Raw genomic sequence first — 23,241 nt, 5'->3', positions numbered from 1 at the left:
AGAGGGGAGAGAGAGAAAGGGAGATGTCTTGATGATTTCTGGGCATTCCATGACATCACAACAGTTCAGATACTCAATATAGAGGGTTTGCTGCCTGGATATCTTTTAACACAAACTTGGGTCAGAGTAGTCCTATTAAAATACACCCAATTAAGTATGTAGGTAGTGCTTTGATGTCATATCATTAATTTCAAATATGCGTGTGGTCAGATTTTCAGTTAATATTTAACTACTGTTTTTTAAACTAATTTGGGAGCAGATATTTGATTTTCTTTCTCATATTCTTTGTCAGTTCCTTGTGGGGCCAGGAAAGTATGTGTTGCCATCAAATAATAAATTAATAAATAACACTAATTCTCAGTATTATAAGAAATTGTGGCTGCATTAAGCCCATTTGCAGGGAGCAAATATGTCTTTGGACGATTAAAAAAAAAATCAACCTCCTACGAACTTGAATAGAATTCCTTTTTATTAGTAACACATTTAGACCTAGCCATTAACACTTGCAGATGTGCTGATTATTATTATTATTTTCTTACAATGTTTAAGAAGGCGCTGATGTTGCTGAATAGGATAATGGGGGAGGAACCAAGGGTGACGGCGCAACTTTAGTCAGCACTTACAAGAATCTTGAAATGTTTCTTGGTGTCCTACAGTACAATTAACATCTGCACATCTTGCGAGGAGTCACATTTACTGCAGCTGTACTCTAGCTTGAATGAAAAAGGAGGGGGGGAGGAAGTGGGGAAAGTCAGAGTTAAAAATGAGGCAGCTGGCTTTCAGCAAAAAGATTTATCATTTGCTCTCATTACAGCAGACCCAAAATAAACACCAGCCGGGCTGTTTACAGCCACACTTCCCCTTTAGTGATAGGCTGATGAACTCTTTGGTGGGAACAGTGAAGTCAAAAGATATTAAACTGGGAGAGAATCCTACCTCTTAATAGAGGTAGAAATAAGATATGAAGAAGCCTGCTAGATCAGGCCAAAGGCCCATTGTAGTCCAACTCTGTTGTTGTTGTTGTTGTTTAGTCGTTTAGTCGTGTCCGACTCTTGGTGACCCCCTGGACCAGAGCACGCCAGGCACTGCTGTCTTCCACTGCCTCCCACAGTTTGGTCAAACTCATGCTGGTAGCTTCGAGAACACTGTCCAACCATCTCGTCCTCTGTCATCCCCTTCTCCATGTGCCCTCCATCTTTCCCAAAATCAGGGTCTTTTCCAGGGAGTCTTCTCTTCTCATGAGGTGGCCAAAGTATTGGAGCCTCAGCTTCACGATCTGTCTTTCCAGTGAGCACTCAGGGCTGATTTCTTTAAGAATGGATAGGTTTGATCTTCTTGCAGTCCATGGGACTCTCAAGAGTCTCCTCCAGCACCATAATTCAAAAGCATCAATTCTTTGGCGATCAGCCTTCTTTGTGGTCCAGATCTCACTTCCATACATCACTACTGGGAAAACCGTAGCTTTAACTAGTAGCCCAGCATAGAATGATAGAATTGTAGAGTTGGAAGGGACCCCAAGGGAATCTCAGCTAAATCATCTTGTTCTGACAATGGTTAACCAGATGCTTATGGGAAGACCCTAAGCAAAACCTGGGTGTAAAAACTCCCTTCCCCACTTGCGATTGCCAACAACTGCTGTTCAAAGGAATACTGCCATGGCTAGTAGTCACCGATTGCCTTATCCTCCAGGAATTGGTCTAATCTTCTTTTGATACAGTCCATTGTCTGATAGAATTTCAAGGGCTTGTTTTGTTTGCAGCCGTTCCATTCCTGGCAGATCCAGGCCAGTATTTCAGAATTCCCCTAGTTAATAACAATCTACGCCATCTCGAAACTGGTTCTACACTGGAAGGAAGAAAAGTAGTCTGTGGCTGTTTGCAAGGAAGGAACCAGAACATTAAAGCTTACATCCGTTAAGCTTAGTTTGCATCCAGATTAGTCCTAGGTCCTCTGAACACAACAGGGCTGACCTTTCATTGTTGTCTACCCATTTCAGATCTGAAATCACTTGCTGTCAGATTTTTGTCAGCAACCAAATGGAATGATTAATATTACACTTCTACAGAAGAAGAAGATTTGTGTGTAGAAGACACTGGGTTTTTCCTCATTATCATGGCTGTCCCTGACGTTTTGCAAAATGACCCCCCACCCTCTAATGCCCTTCCAAATTTCCTCCTCAAAGAAAATAATTGGCTTAGGAGAAAAACAACGATGACTTTCGGGGATGACAAACAATCCCCAAAATACTTCCCACTGCCCCACTCACGTCCCCCTGCTTTTAGTCACACCGTATTTGTTTTTAATGTGTATAGCAAGGTGCTTTTCTTCCCTAATAAGTCATTTCTACAGCTTTAGCCTCTCAAATTAGTTGCTGCCCTCCCTGGAGTTGCCCAAGGGCAAGTGACACAATCAGTATAGTTGTAAGTTGACAAATTTAGGGGGGAAACATTTTGAACTGTATGTAACTCTCCTGCACATTTGTAGACACAATGTAAGTTTTTGATGTGGTCAGCCAACCTTGACTGTGAAAAAGGACTGCCTCAATTACATATAGGTGGGAAATTACAGGTTGTAACCAGAGCTGGTCCTGCTCAAAGCAGACTTATTGAAATTAATGACATGACTAATTTAGGTCAATTAATTTCAATTTGTCTACTCTGAGTAAAAACTGTGATACAACCCTAACAGTTCCGTGATTAGGTCTTTGCATATCCGAAGGGACTAAATCTGTTTTTGTTTTGGGAGATTTGTATTGTGTTCAATGAAATATATCAGGCTGTTAAATATTTCAAAAACTAACAAAAAATGATATTGCAGATATCAGTTTATCAAGGGCTGCCATATGTCTGGGTTTTCCCAAACACAACCAGGAATTGGGCTGCAAAATGGCATCCTGGTAGATTTTTGCTGAATCGGCAAAATGTATTGGATGTATGGCAAGTAGGGCGATTTTTTTATTTTTTAAAAAATGCTTTAAAAATCCCAAAGAAAACAACTTTGACAAAAAAAAAAAGCTCAATAACTTTTGGCAATCCTAGTCTAGCTTGTGTCTAATGTCACTTTCACATTAATAGAGTTGTGGCTGAGAGCTGCTCTGATTGAGAGTGCTGGTCACCTGCAACCTTCAGTTTAGAAAGGTGATTGTTGCTTCCCCCTTCACTAATCCAGTGGGACTAGCTGGTCCTAGGAGACGGAGCACTATTACACCATCACATCGATGGAAAAGTATCTCTCCTATGAAGTACTCCCCGTTGCACTTCCTGTTTGGCCCCCATCGCAGCTTATCAGAATGGAAGCATCCTTGTTCTGTTGCACCAACCTTCAGCAGATGCTTTTGATGTTTCCCCAGTAACTGCAGATATCTGAACTGTACTAGAGACATCTGAGATGTATTAGAAATAGGAAAATATGACTAAAATAACCCTGTACATATCCACTTGGGAACAAAGTGCCTGGCTATATAAAAATATCATATGCCATCCTCTGACAGAGTTATCGGTCTTCGTCAGACTTCAGGAGAAGTGAATTGCGCATCTGGGAAGCAGTCACTGATAATGCCTTGGTGTGCCCTCACTGTCCATATTTGATGAACAGAAGAGTCTAAGAGACAGGCTAAGGGCGGGGAGGAATTGTGGTGGGTTATAGTGGAAGTGACGGACTTGAAGGCATGTAAGCACAGAACTGAAACCAGGTTTGAACCAAGGCATAGGTAATACAGCACATGTGTTCCTTTAAATTGAAATCATTCCAGCTGGATCGTGCCTTATGTTTTTTCAATAAGCATGCAGCCTTAGCTTAATGCTTGCACTAGAGAAGGAAGAAAAGTGTGGAAGCTCGAGTTTCTACTAGGCTTGTTCTTAGAACACTAAACTATGGTTTAGCATTTCATCCAAACCCGCCTATTGTCCTTGTTTTCAAATAGTGTTACTTTGATCTGCTTTCAATTTGGCATGGCTCCATGTTCTGTTGCTTCAGCGTGTTAATCCTGGGCACATAAAAAAATGAATTTACCCATTGTATGGGTAGGTAACAGCTGAAAAATTGTTGTAAATGAGGTCTAAAAAGATTTGGAATAAATTTAGTATAGATGATGCATAAAAGATGCTTGAGTCATTCATCAAGTTCAACATTTCAATTCTTGTTCTTCTTTACAGTTGTTTTGTATAACTGCCCCTTCCCCCTTCCCACCTGGCCTCATTTTAGATTTGTCACCCCACCAAACCCCTTGCAAATCATCCTTCTTCATCAGACTACCTCTGCCATCCCTAGTTGTGCAAATGCATTGTACAGTGGTACCTCGGGTTACATACGCTTCAGGTTACAGACTCCGCTAACCCAGAAATAGTACCTCGGGTTAAGAACTTTGCTTCAGGATTAAAACAGAAATCGCGCAGCGGCAGCGCAGTGGCAGCGGGAGGCCCCATTAGCTAAAGTGGTGCTTCAGGTTAAGACCAGTTTCAGGTTAAGAATGGACGTCTGGAACGAATTAAGTACGTAACCACAGGTACCACTGTAAATATTTTTAAATAAAAGCACTAATTTAACAAAATATACTTTTAATAGCACTGTTCTGAAAAAGTTTTCTGTACAAAGCATGCATTTGCTTCTGTTTGAGTAACTCCGTAGAGTGGAGTAAACATTTTGATTCTGCAGCCACTTGTCTTCTGCAACACTACAATTTGTAGGAACCAATCCTCAGGCTGAGAATGTCACTCACTGCAAAGAGGAACAGTTGCTACTGTTCCACTCAGCTGTCCCTTCATAAACAAAAGCTGTTTGCGTAAATCTCTATCATCTGTAAACTAACAACATCCTTGAGATGTAGATCCTTTTGTTGTTTCCATGGACAGATCAGGAACCTGCTCATGGCAGAAAACCCTTAAAAATTAAGAGGCACAAATGCATCTCTTGCCCCATTCCTTTCTAGTACAGGCAGGTACACACTCACCCCAGAATAATTTAAAGAAGGGAGGGACAGAGAGGGGGAATTTGACATCTAAGTCAATCAGCAGAGTTGGTTGCAACTCAAGCATCATACCAAACCATAGTTTGTACTAACCATGGTTTATGACGCTTTGAGCTTTGTGAACTTGGACATCAAATCCAACCGTAGTTGGCACAAATCATCCTTTTGTAAACCCACTCCATATTGCAGCTCCTATTTTAGTTTGTCAACCAATTAGTAACAATGGATTATCAATTCGGACTTAATTCAAAGACACAATAGCCAACATGGTGCCCTCAATAGTCACGGATGCTGGGAGTTGTAGTCCAACCATATCTGGAGGGCACCATGTTGACTATCTTGCTCTAATACCTAGTTAAAAAGGTAAAGGACCCTAACAGTTAAGTCCAGTTGCAGATGACCCTGGGGTTGAGGCACTCATCTCGCTTTAAAGGCCGAGGGAGCCGGCGTTTGTCTGCAGACATTTTTTTCTGGGTCATGTGGCCAGTATGACTAAGCCGCTTCTGATGCAACTGAACACTGAAACCAGAGCAACACATGGAAATGCCGTTTACCTTCCTGCCAGAGCGGTACCTATTTATCTACTTGCACTTTTTTGGCGTGCTTCCGAACTGCTAGGTTGGCAGGAGCAGGAACCGTCATGGGGATTCGAACCGCCGACCTTCTGATTGGCAAGCCCAAGAGGCTCAGTGGTTTAGACCACAGTGCCACCAGCGTCCCCTAATACCTAGTTATGCTTCTTTAATTATTTCGTATAGTGCCCATTGAAAGGTACATATTTCCCCAAGTTTCCTGAGAAGGAATGGCTATTATAACTGTGTAAGTCAGGTGTGTGTAAGTGTTGATATGCCCCCAAGTGTGTAATAATTGGCAGTAAACTTTGGCAATGGGATTACTTCTAAAAGGCAGCAGTTACCTTCCCTGCCTCTTGAGCCATGATTAGATTAGTGGAGATTAGGTTTAATATGTGTAGCCCGCTTTTTTTCTTAATACTAAAAGTGGCTTACAATGAAAACCAGCGAAAATTCAATCTAAAAGCACTGAAATTACATGTTCAATATTACAGTATTAAGAGTAGCAATAATATGCTCCAGCTGCTGCCTCTCTTTCTGCTTGTAGCAGTTTCTGGGGGTCTGGCTCCCCAAGTATTGCTTTCCCTTGGGCAGCTGACTGAAGGCAGTCTCTTTCCAGGCATCTCCTCATACCTGTGGTCTCTTTTGGTCTGTTCTTGACACCAGTGACAGTCATGGTAGAGGAAGCCACTCCTTATATTATCAGAGCCAGGCAATGACTACAAAATGACTACAACGGAGGGTTCAAAAAATCATAAATCAAGAGGGGTTTAGGGGGAATTGTTGCATCGCTGCCCGCGAAAAGGTCTAACTGATCACAGTCAAGTAGTCAAGAAAAGTTCAATTTATTTTGTCACCAGATGGTACTGTTACTTTCAATAGTATTTCAAGGTATGTTGATCAGCTCTGACATGGTTTGTTTAAGCTTGCTGTTTTCTATATTGACAACACATTTCTCTGCAAATGTGCATTATTTCAGCTTGTTTGAGGGGAAAGGCATGCAGTTATTTAACTGAACATGCAGCACAGTGAACAGAGGAATGTTTAGTGAGAGTTGTTTTTAAAAACAACCATCGCCCTCCTTCAGCTATGTAGTCAGACTCACCTTAGGATTGGTTAAGGGTGAATATAAGGAAGCAAATCAATTGGCTAATGTGTGCCAATGTCGTCTTCACATCCCAGTAAAGATTGGCAGGGATAATGAATTAGAGATTCTGTGCAGTCTGGCTGTTGTGCTTTGAAAGCCTGAATGCAAAGCTCTGCTCTTTATACACTTATTGTAAACACCAAATAGATGTGTGGTTCTTTTTAATTCAGTTGAATTGCCTTTCAGCTATTTTTACTGGATTCGGTTGTTGAAATGTGTGCACATTTCTAATCACTCCCATACAGGCTTTCTCATTCACTTCCAAGGGCAGGAAATATCTCTTTAGTGCACACAAAGGAATGCACACACAAACAGTGGTGTAGTGGTCAATTTTGAAGCCATCATGGCCAAGACAAGCTTTGTAGGTAGCGATGTTTACATGTGCCTGGACCAAGGAGGATTAGGGGAGTGTGAACGGTTTGGTAGCGCTAGGCACACAGGGCCTTGGGGTACCACAAATATTATTTAGAACTGAGAGTGCGGGGGCACTGAATTATGGCATTGTACAGGGCGCAGCTGAAATTTGAGACCCCAGTGTCTGGATGTGCCATAGAAGGGTATTGCAACAATTAGCATGCTGGAATTTGACTGCAATTATTACCTAGGAGTAAGTTCCATTGAACTACACTGGTGGCATAATAATGATAGATTGGCTCCGGACTTCAACTTGCTTAGAGTAGACCCATTTGCAGAACCAAAAACCTGCTTCTTAAGGTAAATATTAAAGCTAGGGATGAGCAATGAGCAATGCAATCAATTTATTGTGCGTAGCCAAAGGCCTTTACAATGTAAAAACCAGGGATTTGAATTGTTTATGGCCCTTTCTGAAAATTCAACTAGCATGAATTTAAGCTACATAGCCACAGTTTTGCCATCTTTTTGTGCATTTTCCAATTCCACTTTCCACAAAACTGACCTCCAGTACAACCCCACCCCTGCTTGCATTAATTTGTGGCAGGTAATACTGTTCTAGTTGTGTTTTCTTATTGATATTCTTCTCATTTGTCAATCCATCTTTCTCTCATATATCCATAACTCCCCTCTCCCCCAACTATTATTCTTAATAAGCTCCAAGGACCTTTGTAATCCCATATAAAATATAAATGACGGTTCCTGAGCCGATGGATATTTAATTTCTACTGCCAGGTTAATTTAATAGATAATTTGTCCTCCATGGAAATAAAATATAGACAAGATGGTATAAAGGATTTACCTGGAATATCTATAATTGTGGTAGTCTAGAACCAAACCATGTGGCTAAGTGGTTTAGACCACGTTGCAAAAATTAAGGTGCGCATTAGATTTGATGGCACATTTACATTTGCCAGCAAATACCTTTTTTGGTTTCAAAGTTCTGAAAATTGAGGTGTGCATTAGATTCAATGGTGCATTAAACTCGAGTAAATACGATACTATCCACCCCTTACCCTAGGCCCATAGGGGTCAAAGTGTGCTGCAGGCTTCTCTAATTGGAGCTGGTGATGGATCTCGAACTGGTGACCCTATGGCACTGAGAGAGAAAAAGCCTAGGGTCATTCATCACTACAGTTCTTACTGCACATCTGCTCCAAAAAGCAACTTGTTTTAACTTCCAGAAGTAGAATCATAGAATCATAGAGTTGGAAGAAACCACAAGGGCCATCGAGTCCAACCCCCTGCCAAGCAGGAAACACCATCAGAGCACTCCTGACATATGGTTGTCAAGCCTCTGCTTAAAGACCTCCAAAGTAGGAGACTCCACCACACTCCTTGGCAGCAAATTCCACTGTCGAACAGCTCTTACTGTCAGGAAGTTCTTCCTAATGTTTAGGTGGAATCTTCTTTCTTGTAGTTTGGATCCATTGCTCCGTGTCCGCTTCTCTGGAGCAGCAGAAAACAACCTTTCTCCCTCCTCTATGTGACATCCTTTTATATATTTGAACATGGCTATCATATCACCCCTTAACCTCCTCTTCTCCAGGCTAAACATGCCCAGCTCCCTTAGCCGTTCCTCATAAGGCATCGTTTCCAGGCCTTTGACCATTTTGGTTGCCCTCCTCTGGACACGTTCCAGTTTGTCAGTGTCCTTCTTGAATTGTGGTGCCCAGAACTGGACACAGTACTCCAGGTGAGGTCTGACCAGAGCAGAATACAGTGGCACTATTACTTCCCTTGATCTAGATGCTATACTCCTATTGATGCAGCTCAGTGCATTGGCTTTTTTAGCTGCCGCGTCACACTGTTGGCTCATGTCAAGTTTGTGGTCAACCAAGACTCCTAGATCCTTTTCACATGTACTGCTCTCAAGCCAGGTGTCACCCATCTTGTATTTGTGCCTCTCATTTTTTTTGCCCAGGTGCAATACTTTACATTTCTCCCTGTTAAAATTCATCTTGTTTGTTTTTGCCCAGTTCTCTAATCTGTCAAGGTCGTTTTGAAGTGTGATCCTGTCCTCTGGGGTGTTAGCCACCCCTCCCAATTTGGTGTCATCTGCAAATTTGATCAGGATGCCCTTGAGTCCATCATCCAAGTCGTTGATAAAGATGTTGAATAAGACCGGGCCCAAGACAGAACCCTGTGGCACCCCACTAGTCACTCTTCTCCAGGATGAAGAGGAACCATTGATGAGCACCCTTTGGGTTCGGTCAGTCAGCCAGTTACAAATCCACTGAGTGGTAGCATAGTCAAGACCGCATTTTACCAGCTATATATGGAGCTATATATGGAGATGCACAGAGATAGAACAGTGGTAGTTTGCACCCATAATTAAAGCCCATAGCAGCTTTCCATTCTTATTAGAAGGTCTGGTTGTGTACAATCTATGTTGGGTTCTTTGCTTTTTCTATGCTGATGAGCTGAGGGATGTCAGGCAAGGAATTTTAAAGAAGTCATTGTTCATCACTGTAATGGTCTGTAATTTCCCCCAGTGGCACATGGTTAAATTGCAAAATATCTTCATATTTCAAATTGTATCCTGAAATGCTGGGATTTTTACATAGAGGAACACGCACACACAAAATTCATCTGAAAAACATTACTCATAGGTCAGGCTGTCATTTCATTTGGAAAACACAAATATGTTCTCATTCTCCATACATTTCCCCCCCTTCCCTTTCCATCAAGTTAAAATTCTCGAGCCAGTTTTTGGGGCAGATTGCCTTGTAATGGTATGCATAACCCTGTTACAGTTTTGATTGGTATTGATGACTGTTGTAACAAAAATCCTTTTTCATTAATTTAGGCTGCATTTTCGGCCTCTGGAAGATATGCTTAGCAATGAGGCCTGGTTAAGTCTTGAAAACTGTTATGAGCAGAAACTGAAAGAAAGTAAGCAAACTGGATGGATTTTTATTTATTCTGAACAATAGCTGATTATGTGGAGCAGGTGATTAAGTGCCCAATTCTTTTTGCATTGAAAAAGAATGAGATAGCAATGCTACAAAGCTGGTGAGATGTCCCAGGGACGGGGTTGGGTCATGTTGCAGAAAGTTTAGTGCATCTTGCATTGAAGATCATGTCAACTGTTATATCGGGCAGTGTGGTGTAGTGGTTAAGAGCGGTAGTCTTGTAATCTGGGGAACCGGGTTCACGTCTCCGCTCCTCCACATGCAGCTGCTGGGTGACCTTGGGCCAGTCACACTTCTTTGAAGTCTCTCAGCCCCACTCACCTCACAGAGTGTTTGTTGTGGGGGAGGAAGGGAAAGGAGAATGTTAGCCGCTTGGAGACTCCTTTGGGTAGTGATAAAGCGGGATATCAAATCCAAACTCTTCTTCTTCTTACTGTCTTTTGTTTTCTTCATCTTTTTGCTCACTTACACAATAAAAGCTGCACATTTTTGAGAGGGGGAGTCCTGATTGTTTCAGCTACTAAGGTGATATATAGGGACGTGGGTGGCGCTGTGGGTTAAACCTCAGCGCCTAGGACTTGCCGATTGCATGGTCGGCGGTTCGAATCCCCGCAGCGGGGTGCGCTCCCGTTGCTCGGTCCCAGCGCCTGCCAACCTAGCAGTTCGAAAGCACCCCCAGGTGCAAGTAGATAAATAGGGACCGCTTACCAGCGAGAAGGTAAACGGCGTTCCGTGTGCTGCACTGGCTCGCCAGATGCAGCTTGTCACGCTGGCCACGTGACCCAGAAGTGTCTGCGGACAGCGCTGGCTCCTGGCCTATAGAGTGAGATGAGCGCACAACCCTAGAGTCTGGCAAGACTGGCCCGTACGGGCAGGGGTACCTTTACCTTTACCTAAGGTGATACAGATACATGGGTCAGATCTTAGCATCCATGCAATAAGTTCCCCATAGCCCAGGAGAGCTTTGTTCCTGAGGCTTCTCAAACAGCAGCCATGCCTAGCCATACTACTTTTGAAACCAAGGAGACTTTCAAAGAAGTTTGAGGTGTAGAGTAGGGCATCTGTGATTCAAGGAAAAACATTCCTATTAATCACATCCAATCCTGTCAATGTGACTTACCGTTGGATACTTCACATTTGTTAATATTTTGGGGTCCAACCCACCCTCTCACAAGGATTCCTAACATTTTTTTGTGTATGAAATGAGAGATTCTATTTCATAAATGTATTTTATAAAATGTATATACCACTTGATAGTAAAATAATAATAATAATAATCCCTCAAATCAATTTACAAAGATAATTAAAAGCCAAAGGCCTGATGAAAAGGGAATATTTACCAAATTGAAGATGTGTTGTTGTAATTTTGGGTAGTGTAGCCATTAATTTATATTTTAAATGCTAATCATTTCCCCAGAAAATTATATCCATAGATTGTACAGAAGTACAGTGGTATCTCGGGTTAAGTACTTAATTCGTTCCGGAGGTCCGTACTTAACCTGAAACTGTTCTTAACCTGAAGCAACACTTTAGCTAATGGGGCCTCCTGCTGCCGCCGTGCCACCAGAGCCCGATTTCTGTTCTTATCCTGAAGCAAAGTTCTTAACCTGAAGCACTATTTCTAGGTTAGCGGAGTCTGTAACCTGAAGCGTATGCAACCTGAAGCGTATGTAACCCGAGGTAACACTGTAGTCCCCTATCCTGGAAATCGTCAAAGTTAATTTTAGAGCTGCTCTGTGTGGTTTTGCCTATATCACCTGATCTTGTCACTTTTTATGAAGTACACCATGATCTGTGGATAAAGTTCATTAATTATTTTAATAAATAATTCAGTTATCATATACTGATAATTAAATCTTACGACAATTTTACAAGATGCTCAATCTCTTAATGCGTGTGTGTGTGTGTGTGTGTGTGTGTGTGTGTGTTAATTCCCTCGTCCCATTGCTCCATATATAATCATGCTATATGATCTCCCAACTAGTATAACCCTATCTTACTGTCTTACTGGTATATTTACCCTATCACAACTAGTTAATAACAAACCAAATAATATGGTAACACATAGGCATATTGAAAATGTTGTTAGTTCCTTTGGACTACATTCCAAAGGAAACAAGATGGCAGGAAAACCAAAATGAATACATTCAGCAAGCTTTAGAAGTACTCTACTGATTTTTCCCTGGGTTACCAGAAGAACACTACTCATAAACAATGAAGAATATTTTTAAAGAATCTTTTATGCCTGGACATACATCTGGAACTCTTTATGCTAGCTAACAGTAAAGTAAATGCCACTGCTTATTATATCCTACGTTTTTTATTTTAAAAAGGAAATTGAAAACACACCACTTGCAGAACTGCTTGACATTGAATTGGCCATTGAAAAGGCATCACTTGCATATTTACATATTCCATATTTTGTTCCCTGCAACAGCCTTTCTTGATGCACTCAAATTGGATGCTTTCCATGTAAGCTGAAATTTTATCATATATGAAAGGCCATCTTGTTTTAAAAATGGATTAAACCATTAAGATACAGGAAGTGAACTAAATGCTTCTGACTATAAAAGCCTTTCTCCACACCGCTTTCCTCTGTCATGGACATGTTTTTCTTAGTGGTCGTTCTCTGTCTCCATATTTATTTTTTATAAGGTTGGAAACACTTGCTGTACATATCACAGTTCACCTAAAAGTTAACTACAGAGTTAAAAATAATTCCCATAATAAGAACCGAATGCATGACAAAGAACAGCTCAGTGTCAGAAACCAAAACAATCCACAGAAGAAACGTCATAATTTAAAGTTGGTTTTACAGCATTCTTTAATTTAGAGTGGGGCAAAATGCTTCTGTGATTAAATCACAGCTTCTAGCTCTTTGCCGCTAAAAGAGAATCAAGAATGTATATTTCATTTTTAAAATATAATGCAAAACAAATGGAGGAGATGTTTGCAGGCTTGAAACATATTTTACGAATTTATCTTAAGACTCTCCTGTTACCAGAAGGTTACATGTGCATAGGCTGAGTTGGGCCTGTTATTTCACCATCTACCCTCATCATGAATTGATTGCGGAGAACGGAGGAGAATGAGTTCCAGGCAGCTCTTTTTCCTCCTTGAATTTTGAGAAGCTGTTGGGTTTAAACCCCGTTTGAAGAGGTTCAGGTTTTTCTCAGTCTTAAAATGCAGCACACATTACTCTAAAGGTCATAAAGCCAAAAAGAACTTGTGCAAAAAGGCGATACACTGTGGTTGAACTCTGGGTTGGGAGGGCTAAGGTTTTTGTGCCACGTGCTTAAGATTTGCTGAAGCCTATTACCTGAAACCTGTGTCTCCACTGTGGAAGGATGTGTGGATCCAGAATTGACTTCCACAGTCACTTATGGACTCACTGTTAAGGTTGTTTTCATGGAAGACAATCTTACTCAGCTATGAGTGATCACCAAAGAAGAAGAAGAGATGATTGCAGGGAGTAGACCTTGGTATTGGTTGACATTTTGGACTCTGCTTTAATCCAGGTCAGACCACTGCAGTAGCCTAGCACAGCATGCTTACTGACATAATTTAAGTCCCAGTGTTCAGTTTACGTATCCACCCTGAGGCCATGCCTCAGATATTGTTCCAGGTTCTTGTGGCTGGAGCCCTGGATGGCAATGTCTGTGAGAAGGAAGGACACAGCCAATTCATAGATCCTTGATCATGGAACCATGTTTGTGGACATAAAGAAGAAATCTACACATGCCTTACACATCTGTAGCTTCTCTAGCCTTCTTTACTCTTCTACTTTCTCTGGTCAGACTCCACTAACCCAGAAATAGTACCTTGGGTTAAGAACTTTGTTTCAGGATGAGAACAGAAACCGCTCGGCAGCAACGGGAGGCCCCACTAAAGTGGTGCTTCAGTTTAAGAACAGTTTCAGGCTAAGAATGGACCTCCAGAGTGAATTAAGTTCTTAACCCGAGGTACCACTGTAGTTTTCACACTTGTATCCTGAAATTTGGTTCTTGACAGGTGATATTCCTCTCACCCAAGGCTTGTTACAAAATGAAATCATGGTTCAGGGAGACTTTTTGAATGACATAACATTTCCCAGTGTTTCTGTGGTTGTTGGCATTATACTTGAGGTTTCTATTGCTGAGATACTGCAGATCTAGTTTTCTGTCCTAGTGCAGTGCATGTAGGAATGGCGAACAATGCAGCTTTTGAAAATTGTGTTAAAATCCAATTCGCAGAACCAAGAGTAAAGGTTTTCTTTGTTGGCGTCAAGGCTAGTCATTAACTCAGTTCTGCAAGTTTCAAACACTGGAAAGAAATCAGTGGCATCAGATTGTTGGTACCTTTATAGGTTTTTAACCACTCTCTGAAGGATTTGTTGCAAGCCACTATGACTTCTGGTGACTCCCAGTTCCAACAAAAACCTAATTCTAAGGAGATATGTAGACATTATTGAAAATACTCTTATTAATACATAATTGGTAATTAAAAATAACTTTTAAAGGATTATGAGTTTGCGAGAACCAAGTTATTAACACAATGAAAAATGGGATAAATAATATACAAAATTAGTATAGATCACAGCATCTATTAATGTAACAGAATGTGAACTATTTATGATCTTGACCTTGAAGGCTTCCCAAGGTCCCTTTCTCTCTCTCTTGACCCTATTCCTTGTCCTGGTGTCAACCCATTTATCAGCTAACTCTAAAATGGGAAGTAAAATGTGATCAAGTGTATGTGTGAAGGAAGGGAGTTGCTGTTTAAGTTATTAAGAGCTGAACTGGGGGATACACTGTGTTCTTCCTTTTCCTGAGCAACAGACCTTAAGCGGAGTATGACTCTCTTTCTCTCCTCCATATACTGCTCCCTCTCTGCTCACATCCAGGCTTACACATGTTTCCAGATCTATATACCTGGAATACATTCCCCAACACTTCAGCGTGAGTGTTAGCAGAATGAAAACCAGATGGGCCAGCAGTTGCCAATGTTATCTCCTGGCCAGCTCTGGCAAGTCTCTCTTACTCTCTCCTTTCTTGGCATGGCAGAAATATTTGCCTTTATTTAGGAGAGCCTGTATATCTCTCCATGCCTCTCTTCCTCTGTTGCAACATAAGCTGAATGCTGTTTATTTCCTTGTTGCTGAGGTTGGTGGAGGTGAGTGCGAGAAACAATTAACATTTTCATGCTCATTCCCCTGCTCCTTTGAATTTGTTGTCCTTGCTTGTTAAATATGCGACCGCAGCATAAGCCAAGTGGTTCGTCTTTGTTTGTTCAGTTTACAACACTCATCTTCACCCATGTTTGTAGATGCCGTAACTCTTTGTCACACAGACTGCAAGTGCTAAATTTCCTATATCTAGATTCATAAGCACTGCTGTTAGGGTATGATAATGAAATTACGGTTCCCATCTTCTGCCCTCCCAGTTGCAAGAATCTCTGCCTTAAGAACTCTGAACAATTAGCATGATTGTCTTTGTAGAACATTTTGAATTGAAATTACAGTGGTAATGGGGCAGTTTACTGCAGTTCATTCTACTTCTTAGAATTTACAAATTCTACCAGGATGATGTTATATCATACAAGCCCCAATAATTTCAGTGAGGCTTGCACAAGAGGACAGGCCCAGAACTGTGCATTGTGTTTCTCACCCATTTGTGTTTCAGAAATCCCAAGGGCTTAGTTCTCTCTTTTCCTCCCTCCCTCCATTCAAACATGAAATAAGTAGTATTGATGATCAAACTGAACTGCCTATATTTGCTTAAACTTTCGGTATCTGATCCATTTATTTTTATTGTTAGTTTCCTTATTTAGGTTTTATATATATATATATATATATATATATATATATATATATTCAGTGTTGTAACATTTTACATAAATTTATTTGTATATCATACTGCCAAAAGGATAGCACAGCTGAGGAATGGTAGCTACAGATGTTTATTGGAATGTAAATGAGATGAATGTGAAACAGTAAAGAAAAATGACTGTAGAGAAGGCATGGTATAAAGTTTTTGTATCAATAAAAGTTTGTTTTCATAAAAGCTCAAATATATTTGCCTTACTAGTCTGTTTAAAAAAGTTCACCAAACCGCTTGTATGAGTAAATAGCCTGTTAAAGTTTGAGCGCAATATGATAATTTAATTTTCTGTTCTGTTCATGTAGATAACTTTGTTTGACATGTGTTTTGTGACACTTGGCCCTTCTTTTTTACCAAGACGTCAAATGGCACAGGATGATGTGAAAATTTAACACAGGCCCCGAGTAGAAAATCTTTCCCCAAATTGTTCCTCAAATGTGGTGAAGGAATGAAATCGCATCTTTTTCACCCCTTAGACCACAAAACACCCACCAAATCCAACATGCTTAGGCCCATATTAGGTATATGGTTCTCAGATAATATTCAGAATATCAACTGCATTATTTCAGGTTATGTGCACTGGATTTTACAGGCAAACAACTGTGCAAATGTTATGCTGCTGAGTGCCTCATTACATATAGGAATACAAATAAGATTTTGTTATTTCGCTGCTGGGAGATGTACAATATACAGTGATGCAGGAAAGGGCCTTCTCTCTGGGGGGACCGTACTTGTGCAACAACCTCCCCTTAGAGTTATGCTTGGTGCGAACTCTTGTTTGGACACCAAGTAAAAACTTGTCTGTTTGCCCAAGTATTCATAGGCTGGTAGTTTTACTGCTGAATAAAACTTGCTTTGCAGTTTTTAAGGACTTGTGGTTTTAAATGCTGTAGTTTTTATTTGCTCTTTTGGTTGATAGTTCAGGTCTGAAGAAGGAAGAGTTACAAACATATTGAATAACTAAAAACAGTTTTGTTTAGCTAAGCCTACCCAGATGTTTAGAAAATCGATGCGACTCTTAATCGGGTTTTAGTCTATTGTTATTTCAACTTTCTGTCTTAAATTATTGTTGTTAATTTTTTCTTAGTGATAGTTTTATTGTTTTATCTTCTTTGTAAAACCCTTTAAGGTTTTTTTTTAATACAATTAAGTGATGTATAAATTTTATAGAATACATAAACACACGCACACACATATAAATTTGATCATGCATTTCCCCATCTTTCCCATACTTCTTAATGTTATAACAGCATTCAAATGACGTTTCCTTATTCCAGCACCAGCACTTCATGCAAAATGATGCCCGAACTCTGCCAGAAAGGAGAGCAGAAGATGCTATATTATAACCCTGCTATAAATGTGGCTCTCCTTTCTGCGTTCTAGGGCTTAAGTGGTGTCAAAAACTTACCTTGATGAAAAATGTTACTCAGTCTTGAAGCAGTTTTAGCATATTTTGAGACACTGAAAAATGCTTTATTTGCTTACCTGGTTTTGTGCTGAAGACTTGGTTCAAATGATTTGCTTCCTGGAGGAGGGGAGGAAAATTAAGCAAAATGGTCTGTGTGTTTTAGATCGCATTGAGAAGCATTCCACAATGCCAGACTCACCTGTGGATGTGAAGACGCAATCCAGGCTGACGCCCCCAACAATGCCACCTCCTCCCACTACCCAAGGAGCCCCAAGAACCAGCTCTTTCACACCCACAACGTGTAATTATACCTTTACTTCCTATATTATTTATGTCAGGATTATTGCTGCATGCAATGATGAAGAAATCTGTCATACACACGTATAATTAACACATGTATATGAGCAGTAATATATTATACGTATAGAGATATATGAGGCTGAGTCACATTCATAGATTTATGAATACTTTGAAATAGCAAGTGTTGCTTTCTTGCCCCCTGTAGTTAAAGTTCAAGCCTTTTTTCTGTTGGTAAGAATTACAGAGAACTTTGTTCAAGAATATTTTATTAATTTTTTGATAGTTGCATGGTATGTGTTTCTTATGAATGAGAAGACAAGTTTGCTCATCCTTTTAAACCCATGCTAATCAAAGGTACGCTGGGGTGGTCCTCACCTCTTGTCTTCTTGGCTTATCTAATTGTACACTCTCCCATCCCCCTGCTGAGGAAATCAACCTGTGCATGTTATTTTGGGAGTCTCCTGAAATTGCGACAGGGTGGGTTCAGTTCACATAACTAAATTGAACATTCTGAAACACTATGTGAACCAAAATACAGCCATCCCTTGCAATCACTACTCCAAATTTCCCAGTGCAAACAATGCACCAAGGTAAAGTATGCATTAAAATACATATTTTTAATGAAACAGACACAGAGAGATGTGTTATATTAGGGAAAACCTGCTTCACAAAAATGTGCATGTAGGCAAAAAGTCATACAAAATTTGTATACTAGTGGACGTTTCCACTAAAATGCTGATTAATTTTCATGAGCGCTTTAAAAACATCACAAGCTGATGTAGAGAACTGAATTCAAGATGGAAAAAATTAAAAGCAGGGAGAACGTGAAATTAACAGATTCACCCATCCCATCTCTTACTAACCAACCTTGTCACTTCCAGGTTTAAAACTGGGTTTTCTTATTTTATTATCATGGGAACCTATTCCTACTGCCATCTAGGGAAGCCAAGAGATGCCTGAATTTCTAATAGAAGTAGCTCCTGCCTCAGCCATCCTAATCTCATGTTCTCCCCATATTTTTTGTCTACCACCCTGTGATGTCAGGGTTGTTGGGAATTCTGGTTTAAAACATCTGAAGGGTGCAGTGTTGGGAACTTCTGTCCTATAGCCATATGATGACAGTGCTTATCACGTAGCACTTTTTCTCCTATTGTGCCAGTCCAGGGGTGACTAACCTTTGCCTTCCCCAAGTGTTGGACTTCAACACCTGTCATCCCCAGCCAGCTTAGCCAATGGCCAGGGATGCTGAGATTTATAGTCCAGGAACATCTGGAGTGCTATAAGTTAACCACCTCTGTGCTAGTCTGTGGCACAGGGTAGTTGCACTGTTTACAGCTATCTGTTTTATCTCTGTTCTTGGAATACTTAGTTAAAAGTAGCACCAGTGTGCTTATACAGATAACGTATTGCACTTCTGCTATCAGACAATACCTGCCCACTTTATCCTATACAAAGAGGTAATCATTTAAACACTGTAAAGTTTTGTTGCCAGAACAGCAGGTAAGGTAGCCTGCACCAGAGCCAGCTGTTCATTCCTAGAGCCATTATCATCACTAGCTCAACTGGGAATTTTTTTTGGCTCAGGGATATATAGAATAAGATAGCTGTTCCCTTAAGGAGCTTATGATCCAGAAAGCCAGTGCCATTCAAAATCTCAAGAAAGGCAATGTTGCCTTTTCGGCTTTTCTCATGAAAACTTGAGACAGAATGTAAAAAGGGAATGGGTCCAATATTTGAGACGGACTTTATTTGGGGTGTCTGTGTGCAGAGTTCTTCTCCTGTCCTTTTCAAACCCACAAGAAGACATACAAACAGTAATTATCCATACCAAAAAACAACAACATCAAAAACAAGAAAAAATTCAGCTCAGCCCAACACTAACTCTAAAGTCCCACTAATTTGAAGATTTAAATGTTCATTCCAGAACCACAATGAAAAATTCTATGTTAAAATATGCAGAAAAAATTAGGTGTTGGGAACCGCCCTGTGACCTTCAGGTGAAGTAGTATACAAGTTTAATTAATAAATAAATTTATGCTAGTTTGTGTTTTTTTTAAGCAGCGGGACAAGTTAGAGAGATGGGAGGTAAGGACCGTAGGTCAATAAAGAAACAATACTTGGATGGCTTTAGAAGAGGATATGGAGGATAAGACTCTGAACTCTGTGCCTCCATGGTCAGGCACAGTATGCCTCTGGACACCTGTTGCTGGGAATCACAGTGGGAGAGACTGCGATTGCACTCAGGTCCTGCTCTCAGGTGGGATCACAGGCATCTGGTTGGCCACTCTGAGAACAGGGTGCTGGACTAGAGAAGCCATTGGTCTGATGGATCAGGCTCTTCTTCTGTACTTAATACCTCCTCTGGACCTAAAATGTTTATGGCAGTTGACCTATGAAATGTTCAGTAGGCAAGAAGCTACTGTCACATCATCAGACGTTTGCATTGAAGCCTGCCTTCAGATATGTTATGTTACAGAAAAGTATTGAGCTGAATAAGTAAATAAAAATATTTCATCTCTTTTCTTTCCCCTCCCTTTTTAGTAACCAATGGCACAAGCCATTCACCAACAGCACTAAACGGGGCTCCTTCTCCACCTAATGGCTTTAGTAATGGCCCATCATCTTCCTCCTCATCGTCCTTGGCTAATCAGCAGTTACCACCAGCTTGCGGAGCTAGACAGCTTAGCAAACTGAAGAGATTTCTCACAACCTTACAGCAGTTTGGCAATGACATTTCACCAGAGATTGGGGAGAGAGTGCGTACCCTCGTGCTAGGACTTGTGGTAAGCAAATAATGACAGCCGCTTTAATTTTTATTTGTCTTTCCAAACCTTTACTTGGAAGTTCTCCTATTTATCTATATAGTCGGAAAAGGGATTCGTGTCTAGATACATTTACTCATTTCACTTCCCATCCCAGCCACCTTCCAAGGGAAGTGTTTACAGTCTCAGCTATGGTCTCATCCACACTAGTTTTCCTCAGTGCTTTCTAGGTATAGGCCTGTGCTTCTCTGATCCATGTCTGGGCACTTTTCTTTTGGCTCCATTGCTTTCTCCATGAAAACCCGCTATTTAACACTCTTGGCAACCCCCCAGAACTTGCTGTTTGTTCCGATTTAGCATTTACTGGCACAAAATGTGATGATGATCACTAGCTTGGATGGCTCTAGAGGAGAATTAGCAATTGTTGTGAAAGGATAGAACCATCAACAGGATATTAATTACAAAAGCAGAACGTGAAACAAAAATGTTACAGTGCAGAATGCTCCTGTTCAGAGAGCCACTCAGCCCCTTTCCAGCATACTCCGTTCCCTTCCTCTCTACTCTCACTTTTTCCATTTCCCCCACACATACACCTGGTACCCACTAAGTGTGCTCAGTCCTTCTTGGACTGCTTTTGGGTGTTTTCTCCCCTTAGCAACAATATCTGGAGAGCTGAAGGTTTCCTATCATGGGACTAGATGGATCTTTGGTACAATTCACCAGCTGTTGCCAGTCAGTGTTTGGCTTGGTGTAAGGCAGCTTCCTTTGTGAGCATGCAGAACCTTTGGTCACTTATTCCTTTTTTCAGATGTCTTTTTCCTATTCTGTTCCTTATGTGTGAGGCACAAAACTGATTGTCAGTTAGACATTGTCCTCAGAGTAAACTACTCAAATATCCCGGACCCTGGTATAATCTTAAAACTTGGACAGATAGTGTACAATGGCAGTGGAAAAGGTACGGTGGCAAAGCAGCTGTGCACTGTAACAGATACAGTGTTGATGCTTCCTATATTGTGTAATTGAATGTTATTTATACAATATGAATGTTATTCAGCAGTAACATACAGCAATTAAGAAAGTTACTGTGTGGAAAGTACTTTAGGCCTAATCTCTGTTGCCAAACATTTCTGTTATTCATCTTATTGAGTCAGATCTTTTTTCTTTTCTTTCCCCATTCAACAGAATTCTACTTTGACAATTGAAGAATTTCATTCCAAACTACAAGAAGCTACTAACTTCCCACTGCGACCTTTTGTCATCCCATTTTTGAAGGTATTGCACAGACCATTGGTCTGGAAACTGTTTTAAACCATATTGTTGCTAGGTCACAGATGTATGTTACAGTTTTGCTTTTTAAGAGCGAGGAAAATGAATCTACCATTTAAGGGCTCCATTTCTTAGTGTAAGCGGGTGAGACTCTGTCAGAGTAACTATTTTATTTTCTCCCACTGCTAACTAGTCATGGAATCTATCAGCTCCCTAATTTATACACGGTACTTTGTACTATTCATTTATAATCCAACACTGACTTCCCTTGGTACATGGTGGAAGATTTGGGAGTTCAGGGGCAGCAGAATTCCTTTTCTGCACAACAAATGTTTCCTGTATTGAAGGGTGAAGAAGTCTTTAGCAAATATAGGATGTGTGGGAGACAAGTTGGGCCAATTTGGTGGGGCTAGGTTTATGCTTTGAGACATAGACTGCATTCCGATGGCAATTTATTCTGCCTTCCTGATGTTTCCTTACCTGTTGATCTCTGCATTTGATGTGATCTTTCACACAGTGGAAAAGCCACTTCTGGAAGTCCTGTGGAATCTAAAGAAAGTTCAGTGCTAATTTCAAGGTTAATTATTTCCGGGGGGGGGGGGATGGAATCCATTTGCAACACGGTTGACAATCACAGTAGTTTTGCCCTGTAATTTCATGTGATGAAATTTGGGGTGGTATCCCAGCATACAGTTCTTTCTTGCTGTCTGAAATTTAGCATGGCATGGCGGTATAGCCATCAAAGAGCCAAAGTTCCATAATGCAGCAAGTACTGCAGCGTAAATGTTAGAAACCAGGAGAAATTGGGACAGAAGTGCTAGCAATAGCACCAGTAAAACTAACACAATAAACCTCACATGTGATCCTGGTCTCCTCCATGCTGTATTTGTCTTGTATTTGTACTCCCAGTTTTAGCAGGGAAGTTGAGGTTCCCATTGGGTATTTGTATCTGGAAACTTGAATCTGAGTGCTCATCAGGGTTCCGAGGGGATGAGTAGTATGTCATTCTTCTTTTGTTATTAGCCCGGTCAGTTTATTGTTGTTGCAGATTTGTCCCCTCCCCAAATCTGTCCATTTTTGCCACTGTACATTAACCGTTTCACACCAAGTTTATAGTTACAGTGGCACAACCATGGTGGGACAGTGGTGTAAATCCACAATGTTGACATATCTTTGGGCTCTGTCAGTACAATTGAACTTTGTAGCAATACTATCTTCATCTTTTTAGCCAGGGGAGCCAGCACTGTGCCCTCTGGATTTTTTGGGACTCCTGCTGCCATCAGCCCCATGGCTAATGCTTAGGGATGGCAGGAGTTCTAATCCACAACATCCAGAAGCTGTCTCATTGGTTACCCCTGCTTTGGCCATGTCAAGGATAGGGTTGTACTCAAAAACGATTGTCATTACTGTTGACTCTGGTGTTTGATATCAGTAAGTGGTCTATTTTATCTGTGAGCCTGTCAACTACCCTCCCTTCCCTCCAATATATACCTAAATGGAAGAACACTTCTTTCATCCAAGAAAAGTGGTCAATACAAATGGATATGGATTTGTAAATTACAGTGGATTTAAACCTGCGCTCCCTTCACTGGAAGAGACCTTTGGATTGTCATCTATATCCATTAGAGAACTAGTG

The 23,241-nt window shown here is 40.8% G+C and overlaps 1 protein-coding gene across 9 annotated transcripts in view; it reads left to right on the top strand.

Moving 5' to 3' along the window:
* The window catches only part of RUNX1T1 (RUNX1 partner transcriptional co-repressor 1), a 152,874-nt gene that overhangs the window by 75,150 nt on the left and 54,483 nt on the right, over positions 1-23,241 (top strand). For all 9 annotated transcript variants that reach the window (XM_081204676.1, XM_081204677.1, XM_081204679.1 and 6 more), the window contains 3 exons: positions 17,441-17,578; positions 20,119-20,360; positions 21,522-21,611. In XM_081204676.1, the coding sequence (XP_081060802.1) occupies positions 17,441-17,578; positions 20,119-20,360; positions 21,522-21,611 (470 nt within the window). The remainder of the gene's footprint in view (positions 1-17,440; positions 17,579-20,118; positions 20,361-21,521; positions 21,612-23,241) is intronic.

Source organism: Podarcis bocagei, assembly GCF_964188305.1.
Source record: "Podarcis bocagei genome assembly, chromosome: 8".
In the NCBI taxonomy this organism is placed as follows: domain Eukaryota; kingdom Metazoa; phylum Chordata; class Lepidosauria; order Squamata; family Lacertidae; genus Podarcis; species Podarcis bocagei.
Note: the sequence above shows the minus strand (reverse complement) of the source record. Positions and strands in the feature narration are given on the sequence as shown.